This window comes from Lepisosteus platostomus, chromosome 2, assembly GCF_059453375.1.
Source record: "Lepisosteus platostomus isolate fLepPlt1 chromosome 2, fLepPlt1.hap1, whole genome shotgun sequence".
NCBI lineage: Eukaryota > Metazoa > Chordata > Actinopteri > Semionotiformes > Lepisosteidae > Lepisosteus > Lepisosteus platostomus.
In genome coordinates, this window is record NC_142612.1 from 7,939,673 (window position 1) to 7,953,399 (window position 13,727).

Sequence of the window (13,727 nt, forward strand, 5' to 3'; positions counted from 1 at the left end):
CATCTCCTTCTGTAGACTGCAATGAGGGGTGTACAGTACATGCAAAGCACCATATGTCATGCTGCTAGACACTGGATTTCACTCATACTTAGCTCAGATTACTTTGTACTTAGTTTTCTCTGTTATATTTCCTATCAAGAAATAACTGCACATACATGCACTGTACTATAGATGTTAATATAGAAACGTTATTTGTATCACATATGGATTATTATCAGATGGTTCCATTTTAGTTTCAATTGCAATGTGTATGTATCATGCAGTACAAGAAAACATTGATAAATAACATCACGTTAAACTAACATCTAAATTGTATACAGTTAATCTATTATAAATTGAAATTAAAATGTATAGTTGAATTGCTCAGTTCTTGCTCCACAATTCAAAATCTTCAAAATCACCCTCCATATCAATTTCTTTGTCATAGCTCACGGCTGAGCTGTCAAAATTCGGCTGAGTGTTTGTCTGCTCCATTTTGAGTTTTGTGTTGTGCTTCTTTGTGTCAGGGTTGCTAATTGTAATGTATCATCAGAGTAACAGAAAGTGTCCGCCTACTTTAGAACGGTGTAAAATACTTGTTGGTATCACAACACTCATCTTTTCTTCAAAGTAGACTAAGATGTACTTGGAAAAAAGTTAGATGCACCAAATGGAATTGTCTGTTTCAAATTCTGCAGAGGCGACATTTCGAATGTCGTCACTTTGAAATCTTATCTAGAAGTAAGTCTTTTGCCAGTGAAAAAAGTATGCGTATGGATTTTGAGAGCTTAAATAGGATTCAAGATTTGCAATCCATTACTATGATATTACAATAATATACAGTAATTTGGTAGGAAAAAGACTGATTATTTTATTTGCTCCAGAGTGCTAGAGTAGCCTCTGGCTTCCCTGTGACCCTGAAATGGATGAAACAATTAGAAAATGGATGGATGGATAAGGCTCCAAATTGCTCAACCAGCAGATGATTTAATTTAGATTGCGGATTAAGCTGTGACCCAAACATCATAGTTTGAGCTGTGTCACATCAATGACTGACTATGACCAGAATTTCCCAAGCAGCAGCAGAGTGCTGCCTCAGCAAAAGGTGTCATCAGCTCTCAACTGTGTTAGTAAGAGAGTACTACTCTTCCAATCCATGCTAACTCTCCTCAGGCGCTTTTGTACTTGCAAACATATGAAATGATGAATGACTATGCAGATCAGTACTGTATGTTAGAGGGGCATGTCTGTCTAACTACCTGTAGGAGTCATTTCCAAAATAAGCCTGTTCTTACAAAAAAAGTAAGCAGCAACTAAAAAATGGGTCTGTATATAATAAAGATAATTAAGCAATTACAATTATTTAATGGAACATTTACAAGTAATTTTAATACCAGCCCCATCCCTTTATCTTTTTTCCTCTTCATAAATACTTTGTTGATTTGATAGTATTCGATTTCAGAGGGTTCATATAGGTCGAGTGCTGGGAGGCATCCAGGTTATTTAATGGAGTATGCCGGATAAGGCAGTAAACTACTGTCATTGTTTTCTGGTTGTACTGAAATTATTAGCTTGAGTGAGAGAGTATGCAAGACAGAAGTTCATTGGGTATTTTTTATATGGCTTTAGACAAACACCTGGACAGTTGAATTTGGGCATTAGTTAAACAGGTTGCCTATAAAAGGGCTATACAGACTGTAAGAAGTTTAGGCTGCATATTAAATAGATAAAAATACAGTATTTGATATTTAAGCATACAGGCACATTGAAACTGAACCTCGTACTCTCTGTTTTAGTCAACATGAAAATGTACTCATTAGTGAGAAAAGCACAATAAAAGAAAACAACCCTTTAGTCAGCAATCCTCAGAAGCACTGAATGTCATTTAAAAGAACAGCTCACTAAGAGAATGCACATTAACAAATCTCATAAACTTACAAAGGGAGATAGCACTTAACTGGATTGAATACTTAAAGGTCTCTATATTGATAGTTTTCTGTAGTTTATTTTCTGAGGTTTTTATAACATTACATTATTTTTGGTTAATGCAAGTTTTGCCAAACTGAATCGGCTCATCTACTGTACCTTTCTTATTCAATGGGCTATACTGCATTCTTGCAGTTAACATAAGATGCCCATAGTCCTTGAAGGCTTCTTAAAGTCATCTTGAAAGCCTGAACCCAGTAAATTTCAAGAAGTGGACATTCAAAACCATTCCTGGGTAATCAACTCTATTTGATGTAGATTGGAACATCAAAGGGAAAACTGGCCCCAGGAGAAACAATGTTTTTAACAAAACTCTCAATCATGATTCCTACAGCTCCAAAGGCTGATGGAAGCTTAGATTTCAACCAACAATCGAAGAACTTTCAATTTAAATGCTGCCTGCTTTCAGGGTGGTACTGTATATGGTATTTTTATAATGGCTCAGCTGGTAATGATTATAACGTAATATCTGATTTTTTATTTTACACAAATCACATTTTTTGTGTTTACAAATTATTTTCTTTGCCATTTTAGCAGTCTGTTGAATCATTATCTTTAAAGCGCATGCACACACATGCACACGTAATTGTTCTGTGTATTTTGTAAATATTTAAGTATAATACATTACTAAGACATATCAAGGCAAAGAGAAGTGAATAATAGAAGTATTGTTATACCAATTCTCATACTTTTTGATTAATAAATTGTAACAACTTTGCAGATATGCAAATTAAGATATTTATATAATTTATTCAAGAAATGAATTGAAGTCAAAATAACTCAATTTTTAGTGCCATGGCAAATGAACAACTTTTAAATTAATGGATATGGGAGAAGCATTATGAGGGCTTCAGTTCCTTGGCTCTTCAGAATTAAGGTACTCTGTCTAGATCTGCAACATCACATCTGGAATTTTTTAGAAAGACAAAATCTTATTCTTGTCAAATTGTCCTGAAAGATTTTCATTTTTATCCAAATGAGATTTGATGTGATGCATTTTTTATACATTGGAAATATACAGTATGCATGATGTCGACAGAAAAATATAAACTTATGTAATAGTTAATAGATTCAAAAATATGATAGAAATATAATTTAACCTATGATATTCAATTGCCCCGCTTTCACCTTCACATTTTACACCAGTCGTAAAATACATGTTAAGACACACATGGCTAGGCCTAGTCTTTAAAAAGCTATCAGATGAGATTTATCCTTTTTCTTTAAGGTCTTTGTATCTGCCTGACTACCCAGAAGATGGAGAAGTATGGCACTAAGATAATGCTAAGAAAGTAAAAAAGGGGGTAAAAATGTGCACTGTTTTTTTTTTCCTTAAGAGAATAAAGATTAGATTATATCTGACTACTTTTTAAACCTGTCTAATCAAGAAAAAATGTTACAGAATTTAAATCAAATGTGTGACAGACAGAAAGTGACATATTTAACACAAAGTACTTAGTGGCACTTCAGTTTTTTTTTATTAGAATGAAACACACATGAATTCTAATTATCTAGTATGACATCCCCTTCACAGTCTTTTTCCCCTGCAATGACATTCAACTTGTCGAATGTGGATGACCTTAGTACTTGTGCAAGACTGTAGCCCTTAAGGGCCACTATCCAACTTATTTTATTGACATCTTTAAACAGCAAGCTGCTTGTTGTTTAAAAGGAAGGGAAGGGTGTTTCAATGGTTCAATTACGTAATTGATTAGTTCAGAGCAATAATGTATGGAATAGAGATAGAATGAACACAAGGAAGCTCTTCAGTCCCTTGAGAGAGAGACATAGATGTGCACCACTGGTATTTGGCGTTGAGAAAAAGATACCTTAAGGGAAAAAATGATAGAAGGGTTTTTTTTTGTGGAGAGGTTTTGTTATTGCTTTGTTATTGATGACATTTAAATTGTGGCACTTCAGAGTCTGAGATGTGCAGTGTTGTCTTTCAAAAGATCACTTGTCTTTTGAAGGATCCATTCCAATTCTTCTGAATGCATGTCTTCCACTTTGCCTGTCATTGACTAAATAAAGTGAACGAAGACAGTTGTTTTTGGCAAAGCATTTTACTGACTTCCCCCCAGGGCCTTTTCCAGTATGATTGTTCTTTCATTAGAGAGCAATGCATCTGCACAGCAAACCAGCCACATACAGTACAGGTCACATTTTTGGTTTTCTGTACATGGAAATATCAGAATGTTTACCAACTACTGTATAAGTAATACTTTGTGCTAAAACAACCCAAAAAGTCAAAGTGATGACTGTTTTGATGTAAAAAAAAATTCTGCTCTTTCATGTTCCATATTTTTAGTAAATAAGCATTAAAATATCTACTTCTCTAAGCTTTAATTTCCTTTTTACAGTTGATCCCCTTGCATTATTAAAAACTGATACAAAATAATGTTCAGTCAGGCTTTAGAGTGAGCTGTAGTATGTGTCTTTCCAAATTTATCAATGGTGAAATAATCTAAAATAATACATACAGGTTAGTCCTGGTGAGTAGGAGTTGCAAAAAGCACTTCAGCTGGCTTTCTGAATACCTTCTCTGATATTTTACATCTATTAAGCTCGAGCAGTCAGTTAAGCCTTGTGCTTTGTCTACTTTATGTAAGTGTGTGTGATTCCCCTAATTACGGTGAAAACACTAATTGCTCCTTGAGCAGAGAATGCAAGGATGGATTCTCTTACTGAGTCTCAAAAATGCATGTATTTGTTTCTGCCTTCACCTCTGAAGAGTCTGAAAATTGGTTTTCTCAATTATCACCTAAGGAATTCTCTGATAATGTTTCTAATTTTCTAAATCTATTCTGCCACCTTTATAGCTTATGGACGTTTAATCACTGAAACAGCAATTATTAGACATACATCCAGTTTCTTATGTGGGGTGGTGTGGTGGCTCTGTGGCTGAGGATTTACACCTGTGGCTGGAACGTTGCCGGTTCGTATCCCGCGGCCGGCAGAGGAATCCTACTTCGTTGGGCCCCTGAGAAAGGCCCTTAACCCCAACTACCCCAGGGGTGCCGTATACATGGCTGACTCTGCGCTCTGACCCCAAGCTTCTCTCCCTGTCTGTGTGTCTCATGGCGAGCAAGTTAGGGTATGTGAAAAGACAAAATCCTAATACAAGAAATTATATATGGCCAATAAAGTTATCTTATCTCTTATCTTATATACACATAATTTTGACTATTTGTTCATTTTGTAATGTGTCAGTTACAGTACTAGCTATGATCAACCATTATTAATCACGTTCTGATCCTTAAGGAACATGATTATCTTTACAAAAAAGCAAACTATTCACTTTATTAGTGACTCTTCCATTATATCGGCATTTGTGATTTACAACACTGAAAATATTGCTAAATGTAAAGAAAGGGAGAGATAATCATGCAATGTATTTTTATTTCTTTGCTGCATTTTTTGATGGAGACATTGTTTACTTTATTGAGAATAATCTTTCCACTGCTACTTTGTTACCATGGCAGCAACTATAAAGAGAGTGAGTACTGTTGCTATGAAGTGTGTACTTTTTGTTTCAGAAGATGCAGGAAAAACATTCTTATAAATAATTAAGTTTGAATACCTATACTGCCTAATGTCTATTATCTATTAACAAGTCATCAAATAACAATTTTGGTTTGCTTTATAAATGCTGTAATGATATTCAGTTTGTTTCTCTGCCTGCTTCACTCTGTAGGTTGACTTTTTATTGAGTTACATATTACAGGCTGTTGATATAAAATATGTAAGCGTACATTTTTATTATCTTTTTCATTTAAAAAAATAATTTGTGTGAGTGTTCCTGTTTAGAAATATTAAAAATACCAGTGAATATTAGGGATGGTACTATACTAAACTTAGGGATTACAGTGAAGAAAATTGAGCTGTATGATTCTCTCCCGGTCTCTCTGTACATATAAATTATACAGAGAGATGTAATCAAATTATTGGTTTGATGAATGATGAAATGTTTATTTTTAGAATTTCACAAACTGCATGTGATCCCTGATCTAACAGACATCTGTGGGTGTAATGTTCTCCATAGCGGTTTTACTGTTTTATTTCATTCAGATCAGTCACCTGCTCTCTCTCTCCCCCAGATTTAAGGTCAGATGTGGATCCTTTGACCTGATTATATTTTATCTGTTGCCTGAGCTTTTTTTGTTTGGTTTTATCTTTATATATTTCCATCTCTGTTTACTGCATTTACATAAACCGACATATATCATATTCAATATCTTAACATTCTTGTAGGATCATGTACAGTATGCACATTTACTATAAGAAAAAAAACAAAATAGTTGGTTAATTCTTCCCTGCACTATGCTGTATATCTAGATTCAGTGAATTAGCTGAACTATCATGATCTGTGAGGCTCTGATAGTGGGATAGGATGAATAAAGAAAATTATATAGAATACTTTCTTTAAAAAAATTACTTTCTGGCAATATTTCAAATACATTGGGCATTTTAGCAGATACAGTAAGTAATTGTTGTATAGTATCTTTATAGTGAATGATCCACAATGTGTTGCTACATTGAAAGACCTACCACAGAGTACAATCTTTTTCATGGCAATGATGAACCTGAATCTAACATTGTTTTCCTTGTTGTTGTTTTCTGTTCTCTTCATAGTACAATTTCCTTAAAAGAGCAAAATCATCTTTGAAGAATCCCTCAGATTTTTTTCTAAAACTCCGGCTAATTTCCAGTATGCATTTTGTAAATATTTACACAATTGTACAGCACATGTAAAACTTCTGTTTTTCTCCTGTCTTTTACAGGATTATTAGGGAACATCTTGGAGAGCAAGAAGTGTCAATTTCACTCACAATCGACTCTGTAGAAGAAAGCGATCTAGGAAACTATTCTTGTTATGTGGAAAATGGGAATGGAAGACGTCAAGCCAGCATTCTCTTACACAAAAGGGGTAAAGAAAAATCTGCTGCTTTTCTTCGCTGCCAAGCTGTTGTTACATTTTTACATTTTTTCATGTGTTCTTTGACTTTTCACTTTTCTTGTGTTTGTCAGACGTTTTTTTTTAAGGTTATGGGATAGATCTCAATGTGTTACAACACTTTAGCTAAGGTGCTTCACGATTTGAAGTAGATGGTAGTGATGCAAGAGGTTTTTCTGGACATTGTGAAACACAAACATCTTTTACTTATATGTGTTCTAACAAACAGTCTAGTTTTACAAAAGTAGGAATATTACAGTACTAGAAGCACACTAATTAACAGCTTAAGTTCTCACATTTGTATTTTAATATATGCAAAAATATGCATGCAGGATATTAAAACTCTATGATCTTACAGTTAATTTTTAGTGTATGTTACTTTTAGGAGCAGTTGTATTATATAACTGTAGGTTTATTTGTTAGAAATAAAAAATAACATTCTTTTTGGCATCCTCTTTACCTCTTCATCTAATATTTCAGACATTTCGTCTTGATGACAATATATTTTCTACCTAAATAAGGAGGAGCTGTGTTTAGCACACAATAATAACAGTTTTAGTAGTATTTTCACACTACTTGTTAATAAAATAAATCAGATGCATTTTTGCAATGACGTCAGAGGAGAATAAATCAAATTCCCTGCTTTTGTAACTATAAAAGGGTTATTTGTTAATCAAAAGATTTGATAACTATCAAGATATGATAAAAGTTACAATTGTTACAATTGTAATGAGTTTTTCTTACTACCCCTCATGGAGGTCACCAAACAGACAGCAGCTGCCAAATGTAAACCTTAATTCAGAAGAAATAAAATGGCTTCTAATTTTGATTACAGCTTCAAAGAAAATGGCAGTAACACCTTTCCTAATCATTTTTATTAATTAGCATTGATATGTTCATGAATTCTCTTGCAGAAGATTTAATACCCCAAAACAGGTACATATTACTGTTATTTTATGCACAGTTGCTGATTGTTTTCATAATTATTTAATATTGTAATGTATTTGCCTACTACCTTTAACCAGAGAATCTTACTGTATGTTTGACTTACTGAATTCCTGATGTTTTCAGATACTTCAAAAAACAAAGTATCCGTAAAATTATTTTGACATTTTCCTAATTAAAGATGCCAAATGTGATGCCACATTTATAATGTTGCTTTTAAAGGAAAGGTCCTATAGTATATAAAATAATAATAAGATGAATTAGTAGTTGATAGTATTTCGTTGCCCAGGCCAAGAAAAAAATATATGTTTAAAATGGTGTAATACTGTTGGATATTGAATATGTTAGAAATAAAAATTGAATTGAATTGTCAGACTTGTTGTGAAAAAACAAGCTATTTCTATAAAGGAAAAAAGGGATAGATTTATAGCAGTAAATAGAATAAATAACAAAAAAGTAACAGCTTATTACTGTACGTCACCAGAGTTCAGATCGTAAATTTAACCAAGTTCCCTGAAAAGCACCTATTAGACCAATTAACTATACGAATGACCACTCTAATCTCTCCGTCTGTGTTCTCAAAGACGGTTTTCCGAACTCATACATCAGAAAGACTACAGAAACCAAAATTATCCTGCAACTAGGATCACACTTTCCCCTTCTCTTAACGACAGACTACTTTTCTTCTAAATTCTCTCTATTGATTGTAGGTTTCATTTCACGCTTCTCTTCGCCTATCTTGACTTCACACCTCCTGATTGGCCTCTCTTTCTGTCCCCTGCTCCCGTCCTCGCTCCTCCTCTCTCCCAGCTTCTGTTCTCCCGCTACATTACCTTTGCATACTGCCCTGTCTTTCTCACACCTGAAGAAGGCTCCACAGCCAAAACGTTGTGTTTTCTATCTTCTCTTTTCTGCATGGAATAAACCTATTACTTGTTCCTTTGCAGCCTATGCATGCTGATGCAGCTACACACCTGAACAATTAACTCTCTGTCATTTTTTCATGATCCACAGCTTCAAATTAATAATATTCATGGATCACACATCTGCATCTCTGTTCATCCAGAATACTTTATACTGTAACTCCTCAAATGATTCTTGAACTACAATCTGTGGTTTATAAACCAAAAGGGTTGGTCCAGTGAGGTTCCCTCACATAGCTGTGGACATATCTTCTACTGGACGAAAGATTAGAGCTACAGCTGCTCAGGGCATCATTATCCTACGTGAGGCATCCTCATGTTTCCACCTTGGCAAAACTCTGAATATTTCACAAGACATACAGATTTTACAAAGGTCATTTAGCATAGTGAAATGTGGCGTAAATGGACATGTTCGCAGGAATGATATTACAAAGTTCCCTCCCTCCAGTGCTTTATTTTTAATTTTAATGCCAAGGATAACCACTAATGAATTTAGAAATGCATAGGAAACATCTAGTTTGCTTTACTCTGGATTTAAAAAAGCCTGGTGTTTATTATTTATATGAAAATGGTTATATGGTAAGGCCCTTGTATTTCCATAAATATTATCTGTCCATATCACATATATATTGTGTTTTTTTTATTTTAAGGGGAAATGTCATTTTATTTAGTCAGGACTGGTTAATAACTTCTCCTTCCTTTGTAGTTGGGTGCATGGACTCACCTTGAAACATGACGTGAAGAAACTGTTGTGTTAAATTCAAAGTCAAAGAAAAAGGGAGCCATTAAAAGGTGGCGTTCTCCATTTAGAGTATTCTAGGAATGTGGTAACTGCTTTAGTGAAATGAAAATGCATTAGCGTGGGTGATTGACTTCAGATCCAGAAGTTCATTTCAATCAGATATACAAGAACACAAGACATAAGAACACAAGAAGGGGCCAATCGGACCATCTTGTCCTCTTTGGTGATTAGTACCTTAGTGATCCAAGGATATTATTCTGTCATTTCTTGAAGGAAGCCAAGGTATCAGCTTCAACCACATAACTTGGTAGCTTATTCTACACTTCTATGGTCCTTTCGGTGAAAAGGTGCCTCCCGTTCTTGGTTTCATATTTCTTCTGGTTCATGTTTCACTTCTTATTCTGATGACTTTGTCAATGCCTTTGAGGATTTTGAATACTTGTATCAGGTATACTCGTAATCATTTCTGCTAAAGAGTAAAAAAGCTCAGTGCTTTAAGCCTGTAGGTGTGGGACTTACCTCTTCTCTAGATTCCAGAGCAGCAATATATTTTTTTGTCATACAGTGACCAGAATTGTACAAAATATTCTTTGAGACCTTTCTAGCATCTATAAATTTTGTATTTCTGCATAACAAAATTGTTAATTTAGAATGTTATAAATTTTAACATAACATCCTTTTATTTAAATTTTCACTTATGTATGTATTATAACATTTTATTTGCCTTAATTACTCCCTATAATGTCTATAAAATGTAAATGATGAGTCAGCGTAAACATCCAGCTCTTAAACATACTAATTTGGTTTAAATTCTAATTTGGTATCACCAGTAAAAACACCTTACTAGTTTTTGTAACTTTACCACAATCTACAGTAGATTAATCATTTTCTATTAACCAATTCTCAATCCAAATGCATACAGTGCAATTCCCTGAAAGATAACTGCCTTATAATCTCAATTCAAATATATTCATACACCATTTCATATTCTCTGTGTGTATTCATTATTATTTTGTTGTAAATTCAAAGACCTCTATCAAATTGGTAAAAGAAGACCTACTTTGTTACGTATTACCTAGGAAGTAAGACCTAGATGCCACCCTATAGGTGAACCTCTACTTTTGTGTTAATAGATGTTTCCTGTCACGACCCTCTCCTTACCCTTATAGGGCGCTCCAACTTTCTGTTCTATTCCTAGCTTCCCTTCGCCTTTTCATGTTTTTCCGGTGCATCTGGTGGTGGTATGCTATTTATTTCTGGTCTGTCCAGTCTTCCTCACTCGTCATTGGGATCGGATGTCGTGAGACTCATCTCTCCAGGTCACCCCACGTCCGCTGCCTGAGGGCCCTTGTCTTTTCCCCGACTCAGCCCGATACCTTGAGCCCAGAGCAAACCCCCATGTTTGCTCTGTTCCTGCTGCTATGCATAGGGTCTTCCCATCCCGCCGGTCTCTCTATGGCTAGCCACCAGGTTCCATGACAGAATGCCGAGCCTGCACTGGATCACACGAGCTGTTCTGGCCTCCCTGGCTTCTGGTTTCCTGCCTTTCCTAGTCTCTGTTTCCCTTTCTCCCTGGTCTTTGTTTCTGGTTTCCTGGCCTCTCTGGCTTCTGGTTCCCTGGCCTACCCGGCTTCTGGTTTCCTGTCTCCCTGGTCTTTTTATGTGTCAATTTGTCCCCATGGATTCCAAGGTTTTATCGGTTGTGCACTATTTTTTACATGTTGTTTGTTCCCCTGTTCCGTCAGGGTTGATTTATGTTGTGGGTAATTTTTTTCATTTGTCTGTTGCTACGGATTCCCGGGTTATTTCTGTTGTACGTTATTTTTTACGTGTTTTGTCTCTGGCCTCAGGAGCCCTGCCCGGCTCCCCCTTCCTTTACTTAATAAAGGTTTTCCCCGGAGGAGGGGGTTAGCGCTCAGCCAGGGACTCCTGGAGGTTTCCTTTCAGTTAAATGAGGTTTTTCCTCCACCCAGTCTTGTGAAGCTTATTATTTTCGAGGTGTCCGGAGCCACCCTTGAAGGTTGGGGGGGGGGGGGGGGGGGGGGGTACTGTCACGACACTCTTCCTACCTCTAGAGGGCGCTCCACCTTTCTGTCCTATTCCTAGCTTTCCTTTGCCTTTTCATGTTCTTCCGTTGTGTCTCTTGGTGGTACGCTATTTATTTCCGGTCTGTCCAGTCTTCCTCGCTCACCGTTGGGATCAGGATTGGGATGTTGTGAGACTCGTCTCTCCAGGTCGCCCAACGTCCACTGCCTGAGAGCCCTTGTCTTTTCCCCGACTCCGCCTGATACCGTCAGCCCAGAGTGAACCCCCGTGTTTGCTCTGTTCCTGCTGCTACGCATAGGGTCTTCCCATCCCGCCGGTCTCTCCATGGCTAGCCACCGGCTTCCATGACAGTTTCCATGTAATAGACGTCTGAGTTATTTCTCTAAAATTACTCAGGTTATTTTTCTCATACACTACATCATATGGATCCATATTGCATTACCAAATGACTTATCCTTGAGTACTACCTCTGTCTTATGTGACTGTTGGAAGAGTTGCATCAATGCTTTTTGAATAACTTTTGTTTGTCCTTGAGTATAATTGGTAAGGTGCCATCACGCACAAGAGATATATTTATCCTGATAGTACCTGAAATACTTCTGCGTCTTCTATGCTAATACTGTTTATAAAGAACTTTCACCTTCTGCTGCCTGAGGCATGTTGTTGACTTCTTCCTGTATGAATATCTGAGTGAAACATTTGTTCTGTTCATCTGCCATTTCCATTTCATCATCTGCAAGCTTACTATCATTGTCTCTGATACATTTTACTTCATCCTTAAAAGAACATAAGAACATGAAATTCTCCCTAAAGCCACTTCATATGTTCAGATTTCATTGGATTTATGTCATATTTGTCACAAAGCACAGGGCAGATGTAGTGAGATTAATATACAGGCACATCATGGAGATCACTATTTTGTTCCCCAAAACTCATGTTAATTACAGGGAAGCTCCAAAACACTGTACAAGGAGAATAACAAATAAATTAGGACATGTCATGATCTTTCCTCTTACTCTAATAGTTTATAGTTAATAGGGGAGATGACTGCATTACATTCTCATTAAATAAGAGAAAGGTTTCAGGCTGCTCTGCAACATACTGTATCCTGCACAATGTCAAGATTCCCAAATGTATCATGGAGTTTGTTGGTCTTCTCCCTAAAGATACTTCATATGTTCAGAATTCATTGGATTAATGTCATATTTGTCACAAATACAATATTTGTCATTGAATGTCACATGGCACAAAAGACTATTGCCCCTAGTGTCCTGATGAAAATCTGTCGATCGTAAAATCTTCACTTCTTTTAATTGGTGAATAATTTTCCACCTCCCCCATCTGATCTGCTGTGTAACATACTGTAGAAGCAGCTTGTCACCCAGGTGGGTGAGGCACATCAGTGGTGGGTGAAGTGAATTCCCTCTAATTGCTAAGGACTCTGAGATCCTTGAAAAACTCTGGCATTAAAAACTCTATATAAATTCAAGGAATTATATCTACAAATTATTATTCTGTCAAAATAATTACAGTGTTTCAATTTACTGGCTTAGCTGTATATGATTTTATAGCTTGTTTTAACATCTCTAGACGGCAAGTACATTTTCTGTTTGACATTAGGTGTAGGTTTCAGCATTAAAATGTTTCTCATAAAATTGAGTATGTACCCATTTGTTGCATGAAATCTCTGAACCTAATGCTTCCTTTGCTGTTAAAAAACATATTCCTCCTTTACGAGTGAGGTATTGTACTTGTTTGAAGTTGTTTCTTACAGTTATGATGAGCATTGTTAATTGTTATTGTGGTATTTTCCTGTGCAATATTTCCTAGGCTTGTGTTTTTGTTGGTTACTGGTTATCTAAGGCAGGAGGCTTTTTGGCAGAAAAAGAGCTGGCAGTTGTGCATACATTTGCATAGTAAGTTATTTCTCTTTTTAAACTTCAGCTTTTGAGAAAGCTTTGAAGACAGCCCATTTCCATTTAATTTAGTATATGAAAGGATTTATTCTGAGCAGCGTATCTTGGACTAAATTTTGGGAGATTATTCCAGCCTCTAGAATCGAATCAGTTTTTCCTGGGCTTAGCCTCAGAGACCACCATATTTGTGATGTGATGTTTATTTTATGGGGTTATAATTCAATATGCATGACTCC

At 35.9% G+C, this 13,727-nt stretch overlaps 1 protein-coding gene across 2 annotated transcripts in view; it reads left to right on the forward strand.

Annotated features, from left to right (window-relative positions):
• LOC148675837 (interleukin-1 receptor accessory protein-like 1) overlaps positions 1-13,727 on the forward strand; it is a 519,844-nt gene that overhangs the window by 469,581 nt on the left and 36,536 nt on the right. For both annotated transcript variants that reach the window (XM_088648704.1, XM_088648715.1), the window contains exon 8: positions 6,747-6,892. In XM_088648704.1, the coding sequence (XP_088504830.1) occupies positions 6,747-6,892 (146 nt within the window). The remainder of the gene's footprint in view (positions 1-6,746; positions 6,893-13,727) is intronic.